At 40.0% G+C, this 12,001-nt stretch overlaps 1 protein-coding gene across 1 annotated transcript in view; it reads right to left on the bottom strand.

Moving 5' to 3' along the window:
* Positions 1 to 12,001, bottom strand: part of SORCS3 (sortilin related VPS10 domain containing receptor 3) — a 292,438-nt gene that overhangs the window by 64,390 nt on the left and 216,047 nt on the right. Inside the window, exons 9-12 of the mRNA XM_027648351.1 lie at positions 5,636 to 5,725; positions 3,061 to 3,240; positions 1,130 to 1,276; positions 553 to 655 (exon numbers count right to left, since the gene is read on the bottom strand). Coding sequence (XP_027504152.1) covers positions 553 to 655; positions 1,130 to 1,276; positions 3,061 to 3,240; positions 5,636 to 5,725 — 520 coding nt within the window. The remainder of the gene's footprint in view (positions 1 to 552; positions 656 to 1,129; positions 1,277 to 3,060; positions 3,241 to 5,635; positions 5,726 to 12,001) is intronic.

Genomic DNA, 12,001 nt, shown 5'->3' with positions numbered 1-12,001 from the left:
AGAACAACCCACAGTAACAGTGGCCCATGCAGTGCTGATGAAGTGCTGCTGGTCTTGGAGCAACACAGGGTTTAAAGTAGGTACCGTGCACAAGGAAGATACACATGAAGCCCAGGCTTCACCTGACAGACTTTGTGACAACTCTGTGCTTGCTGCTCAAAAGGTGGAATGAATTGATACCTCCTAGGAGTGTAGCCCTAGGCACTATTCCCATTCATGGCAACTCCAGCAAACAGGTAGGCACATACATCAGTGGTTGTAATGTTAAGTGAGAGGACCAAGTAATGCCAGTTGGCAATGGTCCCCTGAAGGTGTGGGCTTAGACCTGTATATGGGTTATTGTACAGCAATAAACATCTGACAGGCATTGCCTTTTTTTGAACTTGTGGCCATATGACTTCTTCTAGCCCGTAACAAATGGGAGATAAAGTGAATTAGCTCAGGACTTGCTGAAACAGAGCTGAAAGCTTTTGTACCAACAAGGAACATCTCATATACTCTCAAGCTCGCAGTGAGGTATGAGTGAGTGGTGAAAAGCACTTCTGCTCTTACCAGTGGCCACTAGCAGCCCAGGAGCTGTTTCTTTGCTGGAAATGCTTCCTGATGTATATGGATTCTCTGAGAGCTGCAGACGCAAGTGCAGTGAGCAAAAGGGCTGTTGATAGAAAACAAACAAAAGGCAGAAGCTTTAATATGCAACAATTTAAATGCCAGAGGAACCCTGGGTGACTACACACAGATGCTTTGATCCTTCTGAAAATGACCCCTCTGCTCTTAGCGCTGTTAAAAATAGAAGCATATGTTCATTTGCAGGATAGACACCATAAAAGTAGATGAGAACAAGAGAATCAGGAACGCTGCACTACAGGCAAGCATGTCTGCACCAGTTTTTACCAACAGTCTGATCTAGAGCACTTTTCCCCAAAACTTTCTTATTCTGACTTAAGTTCCATTAAAAACACCAAGACAGATGGTCAGAATTTTTACTTAAAAGTTATGAAGCTATAGATAAAGAAATCTATTTAATTCACTAACACCTAGCAAATCAAGAGAGTTTTGTTAATTTAGTGACTTAAATAAGCAGCTCTGCAAAAAGTCAGTTGTGCTTAGAAAAAGATCTGCCACTCACCAGCTGGCAAAGTACAGGATCCCCTCTTAGATTAGTGTCCGGTGCCTGCAGCAAACGCCAATCTCTGCCCTTGTTGTAGGTAATGAAAGTCTTGATTTGGTCATCTATCTTCCTGTTAGCCAGGAATATGCCTTTGATCCCTGCTACCTAGGAAAAACGGAGTGAGATGAAAAAATACATCGGAAGAACAGGCTAAAAGCAATGTCCATCTGAGCACTTCCAGGAGTGGAAGGTCCCTGAAAAACCTATGAAGCCATCTCAATCCAGCCTTAGAAGACTGTGAATGGCATTAAAATACATCTTGATGATGGCTGCAAAGCTGAAAGGCCTCATGTGGTCTCTCTCTCAGGAAGAAAAGGACAAGGATGCTCACAGAGCAAACCCCTGGGAAACAGCCCGCTTTAGGATTTCCTTGAGTGCTTGCAGATGGGCTGATGATGGACTTGAAGGTACAGCATGTCACACATGAGCTCTGTGAGCTTCAGGATGGGGTCTGCCCCACTCCCTCCGTAGACTGCCGACACATGGGAGACAGAAGATCACATCAGAAGCAATGTGGGATCTTTGCATGTAAAAGAAAAAAAAATCAACACAAAAGATGGAAATCCTGAATATGCGGAAACACCGATGTTTTGCAAACTTGAATTCTTCACTTTCCTTCCACTCCCAAATTCTGACAAAATCAACCCAGTTGTTTCAAATGTTTTGATTTTTGTCAGCAGAACCCACTACAGCAAAACATGGTCCTGTCAAAACATTCCCAAGAAGATTTCATGTTGAGTCTGCTCTCAGTTGCACAGCTGTGAAAGTGAGACAGGAAGAAGGAACTTGCTGCAAATCTGCAACTTCCTGGCAAGAGCCAGGATGCAAATCCCTCTACTCTAAAGCCCCCAGAGTGATACTACTTTTTAAATGACCCTGTGAAAATCTTTATTGGCATTTAACAGTAAAAAGTCTATGATAAACCACTGGGGAATACAGAGTTTGCCCAGGAATTGGAAATAATGCATATTTATATTAGCTGATTCATCACAGCAAAGAAACATATGTTTTCATAGTCAGGAAAATATATTTAACTAGGTGAAAATAAAACATAAACCCTGTTCTTCATACTGATATAAGTGTTATTTGTGAGCTTTCCATCATTGACTTAAACTACCTGGATTTTTACAAACAGGTTGTTAAATGAGCATCATTCTGGCTGAAATAAATAAATGTGCTGTCTTAACTTCTACAGGTAGCTGAAAAACATTTCTCCATATAATAGTAGAAGTCAGCCTGAAACCATTACTATTAGTATTACTTATTAGTTGTTTGCTGCTGGCAAAGCACTGAGCCCTGAATTTCAGCAGGTCTTCCATCCAACAAGCAATGACACACCAAAACCGGAATGCTCTGAAGAAACCAGGAACTGGAACAACTGCTCTGAATGGACTGCTGTTGGCCAAGGCTGACAGGTCTAGCAGAAGAATGAGAATGGAAGATAATTTGGGGTAGAAGTTATCCATCTGTCTTCTTTGGGCAAATGGCACCTACAAGCTTTTGCTTACAGTTCACAAACTGTTCAGTGCTCAGAAAGGTGGAATCCAGATTCCCTGCCTGCGAGCAGGTGTCTCTAGATATCCAAGGGGAAAAAACAGTATTTTGAGTCCTTTTATAGACATCCACATTACTATGAGAAAGATAATGGTTTTCCCTTTTGGAAATGACACATAGCTAACCAGTCATTGACTTGAAAGCAACCGGTTGTTGCACCTATAGCAGAATGCACAGCATCTATTCGCACATGAGTGAACTCAGCATCAAACCCAGTAAATGCCTCAGGGCTGATCCCAAAACAAATGAAGATCCTGGGAGGTTGGTAAGAGATTTACACTTGCTTGAACTATCAAGCAGTTGCTGTTCTTTGCAGGGTGACCTTTACTACATACCTCATAAAGGTCAATGACGATATTCCCTTCTAGCCCTCGACTGCTTTTCACATTTTCCAGGGCCAGGGTGAAGTAGACCCCTCGAGTGTCCGAGATATACAGGTTATATGTATCATTCTGGTTCCACTCTTGAACAGCTGCAAAGACCTGATTCTCATCTGTGCTGATAATGTGCATGTCCTGTTAAAAGAAGACAAAAGGCCTGTTACTGAGGATCTCAGAATTTCTTTGCCCTTTGGGACATGTAGTAATTACCATGAATTATGAAAGAATGGAGATGGAGCATGAATTATAGGCATGTTAAACAACTTTCTGTTAGAGCAAGCCAATAAATTACCACCATTGTGACTTTTCTGCATTTCATTTTTTTAATGATCACCAGCTGGGCAAAAGGTTTTTGCTTTCTTCATTTTTGGTAGCTTCAAGGAATTTCATCCAGTTTCATTTTTTATTTATAAATTTGAAAGCCAGTTTTATCACTCCTGGAAGATTCACAGCCTTGGAGTCCTAATAGTCACAAAGCATGGTGTAGCACCAGGCTAAAAGCAGTGATAATTTCCATTCACATGCTGAACTGACAGGTTTGTGCTTCCAACTGGTAAAGGGATAGTTTAAAAAAATCTGGGAGTTCACATTTATTTGGAGGTGAGGTATAGGGATCAGTTTGAGCTACTGCTGATAGGGATTTTTAATAACACACATTCCTATTGAGAGTTTATCTGAGATCAATTATCCCACTATATATAGACTATCAAATAATCCACCCACTAACCTTTGTTGGATTTCTGTTGCTGACCAAGATACAGAAAGTCCAGCAAGGGTTTCTCCCCTTAGTTTTAATATCAAAAAAATTTTACAGTGCATTTTTTCAGTATTATTTTAAAACAGGTTTATGGAAATTATTTCCACAGTCTTGTTGAGTATTGAAGGACTTCATCCTTGCTGCTATTGTTGAACAAACTGACTCAGGTTCAGCTAGAAGCAAAATGACTGTGGTTATATGAGACACCATTTATCTTTTTGTATCTATTTAAACTTTCCCCAGGGTGCCAGGAGGCCTTGATTAATTCTTTGCACTGTTCCTGCATCAAGAAACCATAATCCTGGAAGTCTCCCAAAGGGTGAAGTGACCTAATTTTGGAGAAGAATATCTGGGGGAAGATCAGTTCAATATCCTCAAGTTAAGAGGCAACTTAATCTTTTGTGTGAGGGACCTAGATGAAAAGTTGGGATTGGTTAGATGGGGCTATTTCTAATAGACCTAACATAGCCTATCACCATGGGATAGGGGGAAAACCATTTGAGGGCCTAATTCTATCCCAGCAAGTGCAATCAGTGGGAGATTTGCCACTTCCCTCAATGAAGGAAGACTAAATCAGGAAGTTTGTTCTTGCCCAGCAGCTATAATTCCCTAAAGATTAAGTAGGCATCCAACGTATTCCAACAGTGTGAAAATCAAGCAAAATGCCGAATACTTCAATCTGTTTTGACCACTTGCAGTGGAAATACTGCATTACCCTAGTGCCAGCCTCGCATACGTACAATTCCAACAGAGTTCATTAATCTACAGCTGACAGGATAGTTATTACTGTACAGCAAAAATATTCTAGTGACTAAGTGTAGAATAAACAAGTCTCCTTTACATGGCTACAAGACTTTTCATGACTAGCTTAAAAGTACTTCTCATTTTTAAATTACAAAAATATCCTTGATTTTACACTATGTACCAATTCTAAACCAGGGCCACCAAAAAATCTGTATTATAACAGGCCAACCTGCGACAACATCACTCAATAAAGCAGGACAATCAAAGGACATTCATTCCCTCTATGCATTTGACTTTTTAATGAGGGACAGCTTGCAAGGTCAGTCCATAAGGTGGGACTTATAAATAATGTTTCCAAAGACTGGTGTGTAGTCAGACAGTCTGAATCCCACACCACCACCATGAAATAACAAACAAAAGAAAATGCATCTGTGCCATGCAGGTGTCAATACACTGTGGACTGTGATCAACTCAAGTGGAAATGAGTTGAGATGTAACATTGGGAATCTGAGATGCAACTTTCTCATAACTTTTCAAGTACAAGTTAAAGCAAATATGCCATATCTGCTGGACTGCAGATATCCCATAGACAATAAGAAGGGTAGATCCATCCATAAGGCAAATCTAGTCACCTATCCTACAGCTACCCCACCAAAATTTTGGAAGAAAGGGGACAGCCCTTATTTCTGATTATCAGCCCTCTGTGAGAGTAGCCTCAAGAGCCATTACGAGACTCCAAAGTGCAGCAGTGGTCTCAGCTGCCCAATAGTTTACCCAGAAACTTGTATTCAGCCTAGGCATTGGAAAGGTTGGCCCCTTCTGCTCTACACAGTCCCACAAAATGACTATACTATGGCATTTGAGTATAATTTCATGGACATATTCTCCTTGTTGAGGCTTGTTTGATATGGATAGAAAGCCAAGGGTTGTTGTGGTTAAAGTGCAGGACTCAGCACTTTGCTTTCTTGAACCTGCTATATTTGGCCCCCCAAAATATTACACATCTATGTTCATAAAGTGTGGACTCACCTTAGGAAGAGAGTATTTGGGCAATTTAATCTGTGCGAAAGGCTCCCGTCTGTATGACACGTAGTAAGTTGCTCTTCCGCCTGTTGTCACCTGTGGAAACACCAGAGAAAGTAAGTGATGACTATTCTGACACACTCTGTGCTGTCACCTCTAAGATCATTTGACAACCTTTCTTTCGGATATCTTTTCTATGACATGTGCAGCTGTCCCTAAAGGTATCTGCGTAGCTCCAAAGAAATCCCAAATTTGAGAGGGTTGGAGGTTATTTATTTAACCTGTGCTATTGAACTTTCCATTTTGTCTCTCATGATTCAATTCCAGTGTGATTTTAACATCTCAGGAAAAAAGGGAATAGTGGATATAAAGTTTAAGGTCCTGAATAGGAGGAAGAGAATCATCTGGTTCCATCACATGGTTCCAACTCAACTACCTCGGGCAAGTAATTTAAAGTCTCTGTGCTTCTGTTCCTCTCCTGTAAGTAGGAGATAATCCCTCTTTTCTCTGCTGCTTCTCAGTCTTGTCTACACTGTAAGTCCCTTGAGGCCAGGATTGTCTTCCAACAACCTTTTACAGTGACTAACAGAAGAGATCCACACCAACACCAGTTAATGCTAACAGTAAATGTGCTCTTGGAAAGCTGGAGCTAAACTCTTAGATGCCCTTTGCCACTATAAAACTGGTTTCTCTGAAGTCATACTGTCTCTGAAAGAGGATATGGGGGGGGAACTGATAGACATCCAAATCTGTGGATTTATGGATTGAATGAATTCTATAGGTTACACATAAATGCCATGTAACAATGAGACCTAACTCTGATAATTTGTAAAATATGGGATTTCAAACCTGTCACTAGTCGCTTTTGCTGTAGGTGTTCATTCCAGCGCCATTTCAGGCCTGGCTACAACAAGGCTTACATCAGTGAATTTCCTATATTCTGCTGTTTTGGCAGTCTTGCAGGTCTTAAGATAAAAAAATGCACAAAGCACTTCTTTATTATATGGAATGTCATTTGTTGGCTTCTTAAGTTTCCAATAAAGCTAACAGAAAGGTCCTGGATTCTCTCCTAGATATACCTCCTTTATCTGACAGTGATATTTCAGAATGAGTTTACATAGAATATTGCTACAGCATCAATTGTAATCTCAGCAATGATATAACCTCTAGATAGTGGCTTTCTTCCCTAGAGAAGCTGTCATTCGAAGGACACGATATTACTGGTCATGAAATTTGATATCTAATCAACTCAAAATAATGTTTCTTCATTGAGAGTTAGAAGAACTGTAAAGAAAGGAAAGTTTAGAAATAGGACTGCCTTCTGCACTAAGACTTCCCCTTCTGATTTTTTCCCATTTTCACTTGTAATGTTATCATAACTGCATTTAGCCCTCCCAAGGCAAAAAACCAACCACTATTATACCATGCACCACATAAGAAGGCCATAAGAATGACCCATATCGCAGCAAACAAACTCTATACAGATAACATGTAGCTAAAGCCAAGGGTAAACACAAACATGAAAATCTAAAGTGATATGGTTACAGATTCAAAACAAGCCAGTGGCAGAAACAAGGAGAGAACAAGAGTCACTTCATGAGAGGGTCTCACTTCATGTGAAGTGCACTGTGGACTGGCACAGTAGCTAGCACTTCAGGGTCCTGCACTCCAGTTGTGAGGATCACAGACTCATGGAATGCTTAAGGTTGGAAGGGACCTTAAAGATCATCTAGTTCCAACCCCCCTGCCATGGACAGGGACACCTTCCACCGGACCACTTGTACAGTGTTCAAGGGCACATGGTGTGATTCTCGGGGAGGTCCTGCACAGGGCCAGGAGCTGGACTTACATGATCTGTGTGGGTCCCTTCCAGTTCTGGATATTGTATGGTTCTATGTAAGCCCCATCCAACTTGGCCTAGAACACTTGAAGGGATGGAGCATTCACAACTTCTATGGGCAACCTGTTCCAGCGCCTCTCCACCCTCATAGTAAAGAATTTCCTCCTTATGTCTAATCTAAACCTACCCTCTTTCATCTTAAAGCCATCCCCCCTTGCCCTATCAATACATGCCCTTGTTAAAGTCCCTCTCCAGCTCTCTTGTAGCCCCCTTTAGGTACTGGAAGGTGTCCTAAGGTCTCCCCAGTGCCTTTTCTTCTCCAGGCTGAAAAGGTTGAAATAACACTGTTGAGTGTTATTTCTGAAGGATGTGTTTCACATCTAATACTACCACATCAAAATAAGTTTTCACAGGAGAGAACAGACTATGCAGTTGACTCATGCTGAGTCCAACTCAAAAGCAAAAACTCATGTTTGAAGTAATTTTATTTCTCTCAGCTCTGGAAGCATTGCTCAAAGGATCCCACACTTCTAGGTCATATTATCTAAATAACACAGGGAATATTTAAACATCCCCTCTTTTGTTATTTCTAACCTCCAGTGGAAAACCCAAATTCTCAAATGATATAACATTGTCACATGAACTCATTTTACACCACTCATGATTTAAGTACCACATCATTATTTGTAATGGAGTACAGATAGGACTGAATGTGTCCAGTGACTACTTGGTAAGGACCTTGAGTTCAATATCCACCTCTTCTGGTGGGCTGAGACGTGGTCTTCAACTTGTATTTAACATGCAGACATGAATATTTACATACTTTGTAAATGCTGTGATGACCAATTAAAATTGGGAACAGTCCAACAATCTTCCAGTTAATCCAATGAACGTAAAGTGGTAAAAATATCAAGGGGTAATCAAATTCCCCTTTCTGTGCCAAAACAGGATCCACTACAAGTCTGCCACACTCAAAAGGTTTTACACAGGTTTTTTTGGCTTTATCCCACTGCAAATTGGTACCTGGAGGTTTTTTGTTTGGATGTATTGCTTGTTTGTCTGATTTTTAATGCAGAAAGTCAGGATTAAAACAGTGTTCAAGTTCACTGTGCATTAGTTAACTTTAGTTAACTCTCTTTCAGCCCTCTACCTGGACTAGGTCACCTTGACAATGGTTTAGAAATAAAAATCTTTGTGGTCTGTGGTCTTTCTGAGCCAGTTAATATGAAGCCACCCACAATTCTTTTGGCAGGAATTCTGTGAAGCTTTTCCCAGCCAAGAACTCATCTTTGCATGATTTACATGCACGGTTATAACAGTTCCAAAAAAACGATCAAGCCTTCAATAAAGTTTTGGCAAGCACTGTGGTAGAGAATGAATTTTGGAAGGCCCAGCTTAATTTATTTTGATGAACTTTTTCTTTTCCTATGAGCAAACTCTTCAACACTGTAAATCTCAGAGATTATGGTACTGTTTTGCCCTCCAATGCCTCCTTTCGGGTCACATTTGATGAATGTCACCCAATTATTTGCTGTGAGCTCATCTGTCATGCTCAGTACAGAATTAGCTGGGTTTGTCTTTTTCCTCCTCCGTTGCTAATGACCAGATCATTAATCTGTTTTTCTGGATTTCTACTTTATGTGTTTAATTGGGCTTATGGTCAGTGGAAATGATTCCTGTGGACAAATGTTTGTTATTAAACACATCTGTCTTTCCTAACCTGCGTTCTTTCTTCCTGGGTCCAGTCATGATCTACTAATTGTCTTTAATACTTTCACATTTTGTATCAAGACAAAAATCTCATTTAATTTATATGAGCTGACACTGAAGAACAGAAACATGAGAAATTTCTCTTTAAAAGCCCTGAAAGTTTCCGTATGTCGGCTCATTCCCTCTCCTGACCTGTAATGAGACAGAGCGCATGAAACACAGAAAAAAAAAAAGTATGTTCACAAGACTGCAGAGAATTATAAAAAAAATTTCATGGAATATATTGATCTCCATAATTTCTGTGAAATATCTAGAAACACACTAAGCCATTTCTCATGTTAATGATTGAATATGATTCTTTAAGGGCATGTTTTGCTTCCTTTTTTTTTTTTTTTCTGAGATTGAAGTTAAACTTAAGCAAAAAACATGTAAGGTAAAGGAGTTTGGAAAGCAAGCATAATGAGTTAAGAGGTCCCAGGATGTAATGATGCCCAGATGATGCCAGGAAGTGTAAACCACAGTGTACCAGGCTTCCTTCTCATCTTCCTGGCTAGCTGATGCTGGGACTCATAAATTCCAGTGTCAGGCAGGTATTGATGTAACAAACATGGAACTACTAAATCTTAGAAATGGCCCTGGGCTAAGCAAGACCCCATCTACCTTCTGCTGCTGAAAGAACTTCCAGAAAAGCAAACTGAAAGCTCACAGAATCAAATTTTAAACTTCTTCTTTATATTAAGTAGTTGATAGCATATAGTTGATATTATTTTCAGTGAACACCTCACTTGTTTTCTAAGGTTAATTCCTCTGCTTGTAGAGTTCCCTCCCTTCCAGTTGGATAAAATGACTTGGTAGAAGTCAAAGGTTGAGAAACACTCTATCAGTATTGCAATGGCATCCTGGATCTGTGTTCTCCAATTTCATAGGGAACCCTGGCATCCCTCTTCACTGCTTTAACTTTAGGTTCCTTTTCTCCTTCTTGTGGGCATAAAATTCCCTAAATCAAATTATGGCTTAAAGCAGGGAGGAGTGATAACAAGGTCAGGAGAGAGGTTGCTCCATTCACACCCTGAATGAGAGATTTTGGGGTTCTTCAGAGCTGGCAACTGCCTAGGCCTTGCATAGGTTTGTCAGCATGAGGATTGAAAAGTTGTGCTTCCTCTCCTAAGCCTAACCAAAATGACAGTCACAAGAGATTCAGAGGGTAAGAACACATCTACATGAGCCTAGTGTAATGTTCTTCTTTCTTGATTATCCACCATGGGTAGGAAAAACCATCTTCCGGATATTTCTGTGTACTGAGGTTCTCCACTGCTCCAGCATAAATCCCATCATGATAGCTACCATCTAGTCTGAATTCCCTCCCTGTGATTTCCATTAATATAATACCTTCTGCACAGTCATTAAAGCAATATGCAATTACTGAGTGTGCCATGGGGACACACAGATCAGTGTTTCTCTGTGCAAAGCACCCTCAAGCTGCCTGGTAAATTCAGCAGGCATGTTTGAAAATATGCCACTTTCTAGAGTGGTAGACCCATCATAGAAAACTTGCTAAGACAAAGGAGCATTTATTAGATTGGTCCAATCCTTGTTCACCTCCCTCTCCCTTCAGAGCTATGATGACACAGCTATAGCAGAATAATCTTGAGTGAAAATATTGCATTTGTTTTAAAAGCAACTCCTGCAGAAAATGTGCACAGTTACACCATAACATGAGTCACATCAGAGCTGCAGGTGCACATTACCCACACAGAAACCAGCTTAAGAGAGGAGCATAAGTGTACACATTATAGCTCCTTTTGAAGGATTTCAGAGGAAACAAATGGCTTTGCCAAGGTGACACTTTACATTTTCAGCTGATAAATCAGACAACTTGAGGTGAGGGGAAGAGAGTGGTAAAAGAAAGTACAGCACAAAAAAGCCTTAGAAGGAAAATCAATACAAATAAATAAATAAAGGAAAATGTTAATAATTTTTTATCAACAGATATTTAGGTTCAAGATCCAAATCTGATATTTGGCACAGAAAAGATGAAACTGTGCTAGAAATGGATGAAATCACCCAGTAGTGAATAGCAACTGCTTACTGCCTGTCTTGCTTTAAAAAAAGCTTTTAACTAGCATGTGGGATGCACTTGCTTTCATCTGTATGGATTAATTTCCCCCACTAGAGTGCTGTCCAGCATTTTAAAAAGGGGCAAGAGGAGATCAGCTGTAGCAGGCATTATTCACCAGTAAAACAGGTGTAATCGTGTTCATCATTTAAACGTCTTCATCCTATTAGTTTCATAATAAGCTTTTAATGATTCCTTCAATAAAAGACTCAAAAACCTACCCTTACAAGCTGGAGAGTGCTTCATTGTCCCGCCAAACCGTTTTCTCTACCATCGATTGCAAAGATAAAAATCAATCGTAGCTAAGCAGGGTGAAGTTAAAAATAAATTGCATGGATTGATTTCTGTTAAGACCTTTGGCTCCTAGTTAATGGAGGAAAAAATGGAGGAAAGAAATTTATACTTGAACATGGTGTATTTAGTTTCTATGAAAATAAAGAGAAGTCTCCATACTGGGAAATCAGAGTTTAATTTCTCCCCTCCTATCTTGTTTCACTGCTGAGAAGTTTCACATTAATTTAAAAAAAAAAATTCAAAAAAACCCTTCCTTTATTCCTAGGGAAATTTACCACTTATTTAAGTTATTAAATTGATAGTTTGAGAACAGAAGTCAGGAATCCTTATGAATTGGTATAATCTCAGCTGTGGCTGCTGGTTGAAGTCTACTCACCCAATAATTGACTTCAGTCAGCAAATACGCTCATTT

The sequence above is a fragment of the Corapipo altera genome, unplaced genomic scaffold, assembly GCF_003945725.1.
Source record: "Corapipo altera isolate COAL_440 unplaced genomic scaffold, ASM394572v1 56, whole genome shotgun sequence".
Taxonomy (NCBI): domain Eukaryota; kingdom Metazoa; phylum Chordata; class Aves; order Passeriformes; family Pipridae; genus Corapipo; species Corapipo altera.
Note: the sequence above shows the minus strand (reverse complement) of the source record. Positions and strands in the feature narration are given on the sequence as shown.